This window comes from Tachyglossus aculeatus, chromosome 5, assembly GCF_015852505.1.
Source record: "Tachyglossus aculeatus isolate mTacAcu1 chromosome 5, mTacAcu1.pri, whole genome shotgun sequence".
Classification (NCBI taxonomy): domain Eukaryota; kingdom Metazoa; phylum Chordata; class Mammalia; order Monotremata; family Tachyglossidae; genus Tachyglossus; species Tachyglossus aculeatus.
In genome coordinates, this window is record NC_052070.1 from 20,263,711 (window position 1) to 20,276,879 (window position 13,169).

The window sequence follows — 13,169 nt, forward strand, 5'->3', positions numbered from 1 at the left end:
CCACTGAGCCAAACTACTTCTCTAACAAGTCGGCCTACCATGCTACTGGAAAGCAGCATGGCCTAGTGGAAAGAGCACGGATGGACATAGAAGTCAGAAGACCTGGGTTCTAATTCCTTCTCCACCACTCATTTGCTGTGTGACCTTTGGCAAGTCACTTCTCCGTGCCTCAGTTACCGCATTTGTAACACGGGGATTAAGGTTGTGGGCTCCATGTGAAATATGGACTGCATTCTATCTGATTATCTTGTTTCTACTCCAGTGCTTAGTACAGTGCCTGACACATAGTAAGCCTTTAATAAATATCAAAACAAGTAAAAAAAAACCCCCAAAACTCCATTGTTTGTACTCTTCCAAGCATGCAGTACAGTTTCCTGCACATAATGATTACTCAACAAATACCATTGATTGATTGACTGATTGAATCAACAGGTGTGACCATCCTGGAGGTGAAGAGCATAATAACAATCATAATAATCAGTATTTGTTAAGCACTTACTATGTGCCAAGCATGGTACTGAAGTGCTGGGGTAGATACCAGATTAAGCCCAACTTTTCCTCATTTCACACTCCCTTTGCATCACCCTGACTTGTTCCCTTTGCTCTTATTCCCCTCTCCCAGCCCCACAGCACTTAGGTACATGTCTGCAATTCTGTTTATTTGTCTTGATGTCTGTTTACTTGTACTGATGTCTTTCTCCACCTGCCTAGACTATAAGCTCGTTGTGGGCAGGGATTGATACTGTTTATTGTTGAATTGTACTTGTGCTTAGAACAGTGCTCTGCCCACAGTAAGTGCTTAATAAATATGACTGACTGAAAGAATGAATCAAAGATAATAATAATAATGATGATGATGGCTTTTGGTAAGCGCTTACTATGTGCAAAGCACTGTTCTAAACACTGGGGAGGATACAAGGTGATCAGGTTGTCCCATGTGGGGCTCACAGTTTTAATCCCCATTTTACAGCTGAGGTAACTGAGGCACAGAGAAGTCAAGTGACTTGCCCAAGGTCACACAGCTGACAACTGGAGTCAAGATTTGAGCCCATGACCTCTGACTCCCAAGCCCGTGCTCTTTCCATTGAGCCACGTTGTGTTGGACAAAGTCCCTGTCCCACATGGGGTTCACAGTCTAAGTAGACGGAGTAGAATTTAATCCCCATTTTTCAGATGAGGAAACTGAAGCACAGAGAAGTTAATAATAATGATGGTATTTGTTAAGCGCTTACTATGTGCAAGCACCGTTCTAAGCACCACTTATTAAAATCAGTGCTGTGCATAGTTGTGACATCAATCTCCTCTATGTTTTACTTTTCTCAAATGCTTCAGCTGGGGCTGGCACAGCACTGCACCTAAAAGGGACTTACAGTCTATACGGGGAGATGGACAGTAAAATCAACTTGCAGATAGGGCAAATAGCAGGGTAGAAGGCTGGGTACATAAGTGATGTGGGGCTGAGGGTGGGAGTGATTTGAGGGTACAGATGCGAGTGCATAGGCAATGCAATGCAGAGTCCTGGGGGGGAGGAGAAATGAGAGCTTACTATATTTTTTGCCCACCTGACTCCCCCATGAGACTGTAAATTCCCCAAGGGTGGGAACCATGTCTGTTGCTTTTTATATCCTTCCAAGCACTTAGTACAGTGCTCTGCACACAGTAGGTGTTCCATAAATACTGCTGAATGAATGAATTAACCAGAGGTGAATTACTCATCTGCTCCAATCCTAACGGTAACAATAAAAGCCTTCAAAATGGTCTGATTGGTGCAGACAGAGGTTTTCTAGCCCAAGAATCTAGATAAACACTTTTGATTTGAACCCTTCCCAGGAAAGGTGGGCGAGATAGAGTGGGCACTGATCCAGGACCCCGACTGGACAGTGGAGCGCAGTCGTGCTTCATCCCCTCCCTAATCCTGCCTTTTCCAATAACACGTGTCTGATCAGTTTCCAAGGCAGAGTCCATGGGCAGCAAACACATTCATTTCCCGCCTCTCAAAAGGCGGAATGATTTCTTGGAGAACCTACTTGAACGAGTTGGCCCTTAGAGCTTTCAGATATCCGATGGGGATATCTGACACTGCAGGGGAAAAGACTTCCCTACAGGAGTTTTGGGATTCTGACAATATTAAGTATCCCAACCAAGATGCGCTGTCTCGACATGAGGATAGTTGTTCAGTAATTGATAACTCACCATCTGTTCCATGAAGCGCAGACTAGGATAGCCTGTCCTCTTAGTTGACAGAGAATGAGGGAATTGTTGGAGCTATTTCAACTTCAAAGGCCACAACTGAATACAAACTACCAATCAAACATAGCTGTTGTTTATTTAGTCATATTAATATCTGCCTCCCCCTGTAGTCTGTATGCTCACAGTGGGCAGGGAATGTGCCTGTTATATTATTATATTGTACTTTCCCAAGCACTTAGTACAGTGCTCATTCATTCATTCATTCAATCGTATTTATTGGGCGCTTACTGTGTGCAGAGCACTGTACTAAGCGCTTGGGAAGTACAAGTTGGCAACTTATAGAGACGGTTCCTACCCAACAGTGGGCTCACAGTCTAAGCACTTACTATGTGCAAAGCACACTGTAAGCGCTCAATAAATACAACTGACGGACTGACTGTCCGAACAACAATCACATTTATTCTTTCAAAACAATGTTCGACTACCTGATGTTTCTTCTTCCTCCTCTGAGTCATCTTCATCTTCCTCATCTGCCTCTTCTTCACTATCTTTTTTGTATTCTTCTTTCTCCCGGTCCCCATCATGCTCCTCTGCCTTCTCTTCGGTATCGTCTTCCTGGTTTTTCTTTTCATCTTTGTCCAAACTGGCTGCAAGATTCAGCATGGTAAGGTCTGGGAGGCTTCCATCTTGGTGGACGAGTCTGTTGGCAGGGAACAGTAGGCTCAGCAGACTTAGCAGAAATGGTCCCAAGAGCAATGGCAAGCAAAATAAAAACAGAATCAAAGCCAAGTACCAGTGCAAGTACAAATGCCTTTCAAGGTTGTGGACAGGGGCGGTGTTAGAGATTTTTTTCCCCCTGTTCAGAAGCACTTTCTGAAAGCACACTGCAAACTGAATCAGTTTGTGTTAGCTGGTCTCACTGGGGCTCTAGTGATTAGTCCATGATGAGTGGTATCAACGCCTAAACTTGACATTTTTCCCAGAGGAGAAAATGGTCAGAGTTTAGGGTGGAGAAGCATGAAATGGCATCGAGTAAGAGCAAGCATTTCATGGCTTCACAGGGGGACTTACTCATTTTGGTGGATTGGTAATTTTTTCTTGATGCTGCTCAAAGTAATTGAAACAGAAAGAAAAAAGGAGATGAAAACAGAAGAATTAAAAAGGAATGTTAGAACTTACACATCATGCTAAACAACAACTGCTAAGACTCTCCAGAATGCTATCTGCCAAAGGTTTATACAGCCAAATGCATTCCAGAAGGGCAAGGACAGTGTGCGTGCTTTTTCTAAATCTAGAGTCAAAGCTCGGGTGGACCGTGAACAGAATTACAAATGCTTTTATTAACCGCTGAGGAGTATTATTTCAAGCTACAAACTCTTACATGAATGACATCATTTACATTTCAAAAGAAATTTCTTCCTTCAAAAAGAAATGTGCTTTCAGTCAAATACTCATTAACTCATTCTGCTTTTTTTTCATTGAAGGCAAAAATGCAGTGAAAGCCTAACAGTTTAGCCTCAAGTAGTCTGTATCACCCCTAGGTATAAAGAATAACATTTTTTAAATGGTATTTATTAAGCACTTACTATGTGCAAAACACTGTTCTAAGCACTGGGGAGGTTACAAGTTGATCAGGTTGTCCCACGGGGGGCTGACAGTCTTAATCCCCATTTTACAGTTGAGGTAATAATAATAATAATAATGTTGGTATTTGTTAAGCACTTACTATGTGCCAAGCACTGTTCTAAGCGCTGGGGAGGGATACAAGGTAATCGGTAATCAAGATTGCCCCACGGGGGGCTCACAGTCTTACTCCCCATTTTACAGATGAGGGAACTGAGGCCCAGAGAAGTTAAGTGACTTGCCCAAAGTCACACAGCTGATGAGTGGCGGAGCCGGGATTAGAACCCATGACCTCTGATTCCCAAACCCGTGCTCTTTCCACTGAGCCACGCTGCTTCTCCTAAATTGAGGCACAGAGAGGTTAAATGACTTGCCCAAAGTCATACAGCTGACAACTGGCAAAGCCGGGATTTGAACCCCTGACCTCTGACTCCAAAGCCCGTGCTCTTTCCACTGAGCCACGCTGCTTCTCTTTGACTGGCTCATGTCACGTGCTGGCTGGGTGACAGAAGAAGAAGCAATGAAAATAGTACAGGCCTGAGAGTCAGAGGACCTGGGTTCTAATTCCAGCTCCACAGCTTGTCTCCTGTGTGATACTGGGGAAGTCACTTAATTCTCTGTCCCTCAGTTTCCCCATCTGTAAAGTGAAGATTAAGTACTACTCCCTCCTATTTAGACTAGGAGCCCCATGTGAAACAGGAACTGTGTCCAACCTAGTTGTCTTGTCTTTATCCCAGTCCTCAAGACAGTACTTGTCAAATAGCAAATGCTTACCAAATAGTGTAATTATTATTATCATTAGTTGTTGTTAGGTTGAAGGGCTAATAGAAACCCTGATCATCCTTCAGGTGTAATTGTTAAACTCTGACCGTACAAGATTGACAAAGACTAGGCTGAATTCAAATATTTAACCCTCCAATCTGTGTACGTTTGTGCTCAGAAGCCCAGCCGGAGAGTTGTATGTCCATAACTGGCACGGTGGCATTGGGTTTCCATCACACTTAAAGAGAAGGCATGCTTGAAAATGCTACCCATGATTGGATCACTCTGCAGAGAGAAGTGAATCAGTGTATCAAAGCCAAAATGCGGCACAGCAGGCAAACTATTAAATAAAAAACACACAGCCTTCTTTGATTAGGAAGGATCAGTACTTCAAGGGGGAGCTAAATTTTTATACTGAATAATTAGCCTTTGTCTTTCTCTATTAGATTCTTAAATTTGACCTTGTGACTACGGAAAATGGATCAACCATTAAACTCAGCAATATATCCTCAGTGGGCCAAGTCTGGATGTCAAGTCTCTTAAATGTAGCTTCTGCTTCAAAATATTTATTTAAAATATAGTCAGCTATTATCCTATGAGAGGTAACATTGTGGGACTTAGGTTAACATGTTACATTAGCCTTTTTTCCCCAGTGATGATAGAAGTATGTAATGTACCCACAGAGAATTGCATTTTAAACCATCCAGGAGACATTTTCTCAAATACTCATTCCGAACCTCAGTAATTCACCAACTGAGTATCTGAATAGCTGTACCACTCCATAAGGATAAAATAAATTTCAAAATGTTCTGGTAATGCACAAGCAGGACAGAAAACATACTTTGGGCAATGTCTAATTGGGCTGGGAAGCAAATTTCTAAAAAACTTGAGTTTCACTTCTTGAAGAGCCAAATCTTTTGAAGAGAGAGTTATTTTAGACCTCCGATCACTGACCCTTCTCAAGCGGTAATAAAGAAGATTTAAAAAGTAGGCATCCTTGCAATCACTCCCCAATCAGAATCAAAAGGAATCATTCCATATTTTAACTTTGTTAACACATTCATCCATATAAAAGGCACAGTGGGTTGTCAACCTTCAAAACTGGTGCCTTCTATGAACTTGCTTCACCAGGTGGTCTGGGCCACAGAAAATAAGCCCCTGTGTTTCCACCTCAGTGCCCTCAAAACTTAAGGTCAATGAAAAACTCTATGAAACTCTGTGAAAACTCTATGAAGAAGACGGACAAAAAGGAATCCAAATGCACCTGGAAGGAATACCTCTTTTCAAAGGTTCCAAGAATCTTTTTCCACTGAGAATGCTCTGATTATATAGCTCATCATCCCCACGATACTGAAAATCTTCAGTGAGGACTTGAGAAGGGAGTAGAATCAGAACAACTACATGTTTCAGAAGCAGAAGCAACTGTCATTTTGTTCAGAAAACCAACTATATACTAATTACTACATATGCCAACCAACACACGGCACTTCTACCTTGCAGGAGTATTTCCCCAGCCTCTGGGACACTTACAAAGATGCCACCAAGTTTGGAATTTTTAAGAACTATATATGTAGCTCACTCTGAAAAGCTCTACTGCCCCAGAGTAACCCAGGGATGTGCTCCTTCAACTATTATGTCTGGGGTGATTGGTGCCCACGTAGAAAATTGAGAAAAAGATGCTATAGAGAAACAACCAGGATCAAACACAATGGCCTTTGGAAACTTCATAAATGGACTCTCACTGATCTACCACCCCACTGCCCGTTGCCTGCCTTTTCCCCAGTCCAGTCACTGAGGTGATCGTAGTGCTCATGATCACACTGCCCTTTTTGCCACCTGCTCACTGGCAAGGTGCCAGGCCAGCAGAATTTGGGCCAGCCTCACTGCAAGACTATCCTGTTGTCACTCAAAATTGGTACTATTACCAATATCTGGAATTTTCCCCAAATTTGTTTTCTTCATTAGTCTAGAGTGGACATCTGAGCTAGGTGGGATGTTTGAATCTGCCTCATACTTTGGGATTTGGTGTGTTTACTCCTGTACGCATGCACGTGTGTGTGTGTGTGTGTGTGTGTGTGTGTGTGTGTGTGTGTGTGTGTGTGTGGTTGGGTGGGTGCCAAGGAGAGTGTTTGCATGAAGCCAACTGGATTAGAGTCTTTTGATGTATCAGTCTCATCTCTGCCACTTGTCTGCTGTGCAACCTAGTTGAAGACATTTCAATCCTCTGGGCCTCAGCTACCTCATCTGGAAAATGGGTATTGAGACTGTGAGTTATTATTATTATTATTATTATATGAGAGAGGGACTGCGTCCAACCCGATCTGCTTGCATCCGCCCCAGTGCTTAGTAGAGTGCCTGGCACAAAGTAAGCACTTAACAAATAGCACAATTATTATGTTGTCTGGACTGTGAGCCCGTTGTCTGGACTGTGTGCCTGTTGTTGGGTAGGGACCGTCTCTATAGGTTGTCTCTATATGTTGATGATTTGTACTTCCCAAGCACTTAGTACAGTGCTCTGCACACAGTAAGTGCTCAATAAGTACGATTGAATGAATGAACATTATTATTTCCGAGTGAAAGGGTGTAGCTGACACCTGCAGCATCCACCATAACTTGAAAAAAGAGAGAGGGTGGAGGAATGCAGATCTAAGAATAAGAGAGTGTATGTGTGTATGTGCGCATGCGTGCACGTGAAAGAGACACAGAGACAAGGAGGAAGGAGGAAGGGACAGAGAGAAAGAGATAAGGAGAGAATGTGCAGGAGTGAGTGAGAGCATGTTTGAGGTGTGGTGGCGGTTCAAGAGAGGAAGAGCAGCGTGGCTCAGTGGAAAGAGCATGGGCTTTGGAGTCAGAGATCATGGTTTCAAATCCTGGCTCTGCCAATTGTCAGCTGTGTGACTTTGGGCAAGACTCTTCTCTGGGCCTCAGTTACCTCATCTGTAAAATGGGAATGAAGACTGTGAGTCCCCTGTGGGACAACCTGATCACCCTGTAACCTCCCCAGCACTTAGAACAGTGCTTTGCACATAGTAAGCACTTAATAAATGCCATCATTATTATTATTAAGAGGGAGGGAAAGGAAAAGGGACAGGGGGATGGAGATGAAGAGAGAAGAGGGAAGGGAAAGAGAGTCGAGGAGCGAAGAGGAAAGGGTGTAGGAGAATGTAAAAGATGGATTAAGTTGGTCCTGAGCCCACTAAGACTACACAGCCTCTGGCTAAAATCTTCTTTCCTGAAAAGGGATGCTGAAACAAGTGATCAAACCCTAAAAAGCTCTTATCTTAATGATGAACGGTTCTCAATTCAGAAGGGCCTGTGGTCCCTGATGTGGTGTGAACTGTCATTAGTGAAAGTGTGGGCTTTCAAAGCTTCCCAAGAGAAGGCATTCTGAGCCATGCTTAATGAAAGTGTGGAGTACTCTAAAACATGTAGTAAGGTATTCATGTATTTGAAATCTGTATATGTATCTCAGGTTCTATTTGAAGTTGCAAGCACTTTTCTCTAATATGGAGTAACACCCTAGGAGGGCATGAAAGATACATAGAGTTAGGCTGGAAACTGAGAGATTTGGATTTGGTCCTCAGAGTTGACTTGGTCAAGGTACCTAATCTTACTGTATCTCAGTGTCCCTTCAATGGAATAAAGATTCTAATACCCTCCTCACCTCCTGAGATAAAAGACGATACTTGTGAATGCTGACAATACCTGGAAAATGCTCTAACTCTGGGGAAGAAGGCCATTCAATATTAAACATTACCTTTCCCCTTTAAATCCACCCCTCCTGCTAACTTTCCCATCTCAGTCGATAATGTTTCCATCCTCCTGTCCCAGAAACCTGCATTCTGGAGGTCATCTTCGACTTTTCTTTATTGTTTAGTTCTCATACTCACTTCACACCAAATCCTGCTGTTTTTTTCCTGAGAAGCATCTGCTGGACTCACCCCTTCCTCTCAATCCTAATTGCTTTGACCTAGGTACTAGCACTGGTTTTGCCTCGGCCGCCAGCCTCTCCTCCCTCCAATCCATACTACATGTTGCTGCATGGATCATCTTCCATATCATCCCGCTGTCCACATCTATCCTCTACTCAAAATCTTCCACCTGCTCCCTGTGTCTCTTTGCATCAAACTAAAACTCCTGACAATCCGTTTCAAGCTCTCTGCCATCTAGATCCACTTGACCTATCTGCTTTCTTCATTCACTATCCCCCACCTCACTGTCTTTGTTCCTTCTACGCTAAACTTGTAGTTGTACGATGCTCTTGACTTACCTGTCTCTGTTCCCTTGCTTATGCTGCTCCCCCAGTTGGGAACTCCCTCTCTCCTGACATCGAAGAGACCACAATTCTCCCAAAATCCAAATCCCTCTGAAAACCTCACATCCTCCAAAAAGCTTTCCATGATTAGTTTCCCATCATCCTATGGCATATCATCCCATCAGCCAACTTTAGCACTTACAAACTTATTTACACCCTTTATAACATGCATATATGCTCAGTTTTTTTATTTTATTTTGAGCACTCTAGTTGTAAATATTTTTAAGTTTGTATACCCTACTAGGGTGTAAGCGCCTTGTGTGGGCAGGGATTGTCTCTATTGTCAAATTGTACTTTACAAGCACTTAGTACAGTGCTCTGCACACAGTGAGCACTCAGTAAGTAAGATTGAATGAATGGAGAGGGTGTCTGTCACTTGGCTATTCTGTACTTTCCAAGCTCCAGGTTCAGGGCAGCACACCAAGTGGGCTTTCAATAAACACTACTAATAGTACTAGTAGTGCAATTTTTTTCTGGGTATATCCTGGTTTTAGTTGATTCTTGAGCAATATTGGCAAGTGAGTATTCAGCTGCAGGTATATAGGATAAGTGGAAAGTGCGGACACTTAGGATGCCTGCTTTTTCATTTGTTTTCCATTACTTCAAGGGCAACAGAGCAGGATGGGCAGGCCACAGCTTCCTTCCTTGAAATAAATCAGAAACCACATGCATTAGGGTTTAACCTGCATTAGTCAGGGAAGGACTGAGAGAAGCCCACAGGCAGGCTGCAGATTCTGGGGGCTTGTTCAAGTCCCCTCCTGCACCGCAAGCATTTCTCTCCAGTCTAGAGCTCCCTTGGAAGTCATCGGTACCATCGACATTGCAGGTAGTCTGTTGGGATTGTGGAGGGACAGAAACTGAGCCACCACTGTGAGTCCCATGACAGACCTAAAACAAGCCTCAGTATGAGATTTCTGTGGGACCTTTCTCCTTCAACATCCTATTTTTCTGCTTCCTTGGGTTTTATCAAAAAGAAAGGCCGGGGGTTGAGGAAAAGCAAGGAAAGGGGTAGAAATGAGTAAGGCCAGATCCTTCTAATTATCAATTCATCAATTTCATTCATTGTTTTCAATTCAACACCAATACTGGAACACTAATCAGCTTTGCCACTAAGGAAAATAAATTTTTCAAGCCTCTCCTCTCCACCATCATGGGAAATAACCTTTAAACTGGAAAACATTCTGGTGGCACAAATCCAGTGATACCAAAAACCTGAAATCCCAATGGCAAATATGTGTGCCAACTGTTCAAGAGCATCGGAATTTATTTGGATGACCATGTCTATTACTAGTGTATGTGGAGTTTCCATATCACTTTCTCCTTTTCAATCTTATTTCCTTGGGTGTGAATGAATTCATGAAGGAGAAAAGATATAAAATTGTTTTCTAAATGAATTCTGCCAAAACAGCTAGTAAAGTAACAGGTATCAATCACATTCGAAAGTGAACTAGCAAGGTGGAGCTGAGGTTCATCTGAGCTGAATCTGTATGGTGGGTGGATTGATCAGAATAATCCAGAAATGCTCCTGAATATTGATCCTTAGACATCTCTCATACACAGTTATTAAAGAGATTTGCTTTCAAAGACTTAAAGAGGTAAACACATTCAGGTATAGTTTTTAGAAAGAGAAAGGAAATATTGAGGTACCCACCTATTTATTATTAGATACACACGCCCATTGACTTTGGCATGGCTACGAGGTGAGAGATGGTAGAGCAAGAATGCATGCGATGGCATGGAAACGTGTTAGAGAGAGAAAAAGGAAATTGTTAACAAGAATGAATGACACAAACGGCCTTTGGGAGAAATTCATATCAACACATTCAGCAACCAACTCTGAAAGCTCGTCTTTCATGCAGTGAACAAACGCGAGGCAGAAATAGTACGGCAGTACCTCTGGACTCCAGGCAACTCTAATTAGGAAAGCTGAAGGAGACATATTTTCAGATCCCCCTCTTCTTCCCATTGTCCCTTTTTTATGACCTTTCAATAAATTGCGTCAATGCTTTAAATTTTTACAGGCTAAGTTTCTTCAAATTTCTAAATTCTACTTGGCACGTTCTTCTAATGTTAACCAACATATTATATGCAGAAATAAAACTTTGCTATTTCATTCCTCAAGTCAAAATGGACATAGAATCACTAAAATGAGAAGCAAGTACTCAGAATATAAAGCTGAGTACTCTACTGTAAAGAATGTACAGTAGAATAAATGACATGTCAGAAAGCTTCATTTGAGATCAGTCAAAGTGTCAATTTTGGGAGAGCATTAAGTGAAAGGCAAAAACTATACATGACTATGTTGGCTCAATAAGACCAGCGGTAGGCTCTCCGGAGCATTTAGTACAGTGCTTTGCACATGGTAGATTCTCAACAAATACTATTTGATGGCTGCTTGACTGATCTAATTGGATACGTATCCTTTTTTCCTCATATCAAAATCAGCTGACTCCCTTTGGACTTTTGAGTCAAAAGTGAAAAAGCTAAAAGCAGAGTCTATTCTGCTTTGCTCATTGTGCAGGGCTCCTAATTCTATAACCCCTGATGTCCTAAACTCTTCCGTCTATGTCAAAGGTATATTTAAGTGCACTTGAATAGAAAGAAAGTAGTGGGCTCTTTCAGGGAGTAAAAAGTAATTAATAGTGAACACAATTCATATTCTTGATTGATTACTCCTAGTTTGCCATTTTCCTCCTACAAGCTTCTGTACCTGTATTGTACTTAAAGTAGAGAAAGTATGGTATGCCCTTCAAACCAGCCTCTTAAAATCCTGTCTCTTACCCCATCACTTTAGATTTGTAATGTACTCGAGATGAACCTCGGGGAGAAGTTAGATACCAAGTTGCCAAGCTAATGGTGAACATTCAAGGCTGTCGCTTAGGCCCAGGCCTTTCCTCTCCCCCTCGTCCCCCTCTCCATCCCCCCATCTTACCTCCTTCCCTTCCCCACAGCACCTGTATATATGTATACATGGTTGTACATATTTATTACTCTATTTATTTATTTATTTTACTTGTACATTTCTATCCTATTTATTTTATTTTGTTGGTATGTTTGGTTCTGTTCTCTGTCTCCCCCTTTTAGACTGTGAGCCCACTGTTGGGTAGGGACTGTCTCTATGTGTTGCCAATTTGTACTTCCCAAGCGCTTAGTACAGTGCTCTGCACATAGTAAGCGCTCAATAAATACGATTGATTGATTGATTGATTTGCAGACAAAAAGGCCCTTTCACCTGTCCCGATGGTTCATGAACCTAGACTTTGTTAAAAAACTTTAGAATTGTGGAACTCTCTTTCTCATTCTCTGATTTCTAAGCTGTGCTCATAATGACTCATGACATTTAACCCTCTGGCCCCAAGAAGGACAACTTTGCAGACCAGAACTAGAAATCCCTTCCGCAACCACTTCCTGGTTCCCATCCCCTGTTTTTTTTAACTTCTGTATTTTTCCCCAGCACTTATTAGAGTGTCATGCCCAAAGTGCTTAATAAATAGCATTCCTCCTCCTCTTCCTTTTCCTCCTGCTGCTGCTCCTCCTTCTCCTCCTCCTTCAACTGGCCAGTGGGACCCTGCTTCTTCCTGATTTCTCTATTTTTTCCTTCAGCCACAAGCCCCTTAAAGAAGGTCTCGGAGCTCTACCTCAACCTTACTCTGGAGAGTAATGAAATGAGCCTGGGAAGGTTCAGGCTCTCTTTCCCCTCGGAAATGCAGTGATCTTGACTGCAAAGCAGGTGTCAGGAGCAGCTGAAGAAGTAGAGGCAGCAGCACCCTAGCCCTGGCATGAGTTTGCGGCAGCAGATCAGCCAGGGCTGGAGAGCACACCAACTGGAAAACGCTAGCCACCCTCACTGCTGGCTCGGGAAAACATCTACAGTTAGAAAAGTGCGGTTTCCGGGTGCCGTACAGGCTCTGAGTGTGGCGATTCCTCAGCCTGCCTAGACTCTTCTTCTGAAAATCCCTGCTGAGCCGTGCAATGCACGTAACCGTGCCCGGATTCAAATCCATGGAGGTGAGGCCCTGTGGCCCACTTTGCCGTTGAATTCCATAAAGCCGGTGCATGGGTGCTGCATGGGGGGAAAAGAAGACCCGGGCCCGTGGCTAGGAGAAAATCTCAAGAGAGAGTCTTCCTTTGGTTTAGAGAACCACTATAACTTTTGAAAAGTGAATGGGAAAGAGAAGGAAAATTGTTTAGAAAAGAAAAAGAAAAGACATCATTAGGAGTGCACCAGGCAATTACTTTTCTTTCATCAAAAACACAGTTGAGCATTTTCAGATATATA

At 42.7% G+C, this 13,169-nt stretch overlaps 1 protein-coding gene across 1 annotated transcript in view; it reads right to left on the bottom strand.

The window, feature by feature from the left end:
• The window catches only part of PIEZO2 (piezo type mechanosensitive ion channel component 2), a 546,102-nt gene that overhangs the window by 105,161 nt on the left and 427,772 nt on the right, over window positions 1-13,169 (bottom strand). Inside the window, exons 18-20 of the mRNA XM_038746742.1 lie at window positions 10,542-10,583; window positions 3,262-3,294; window positions 2,676-2,890 (exon numbers count right to left, since the gene is read on the bottom strand). Of these exons, the coding sequence (XP_038602670.1) occupies window positions 2,676-2,890; window positions 3,262-3,294; window positions 10,542-10,583 (290 nt within the window). The remainder of the gene's footprint in view (window positions 1-2,675; window positions 2,891-3,261; window positions 3,295-10,541; window positions 10,584-13,169) is intronic.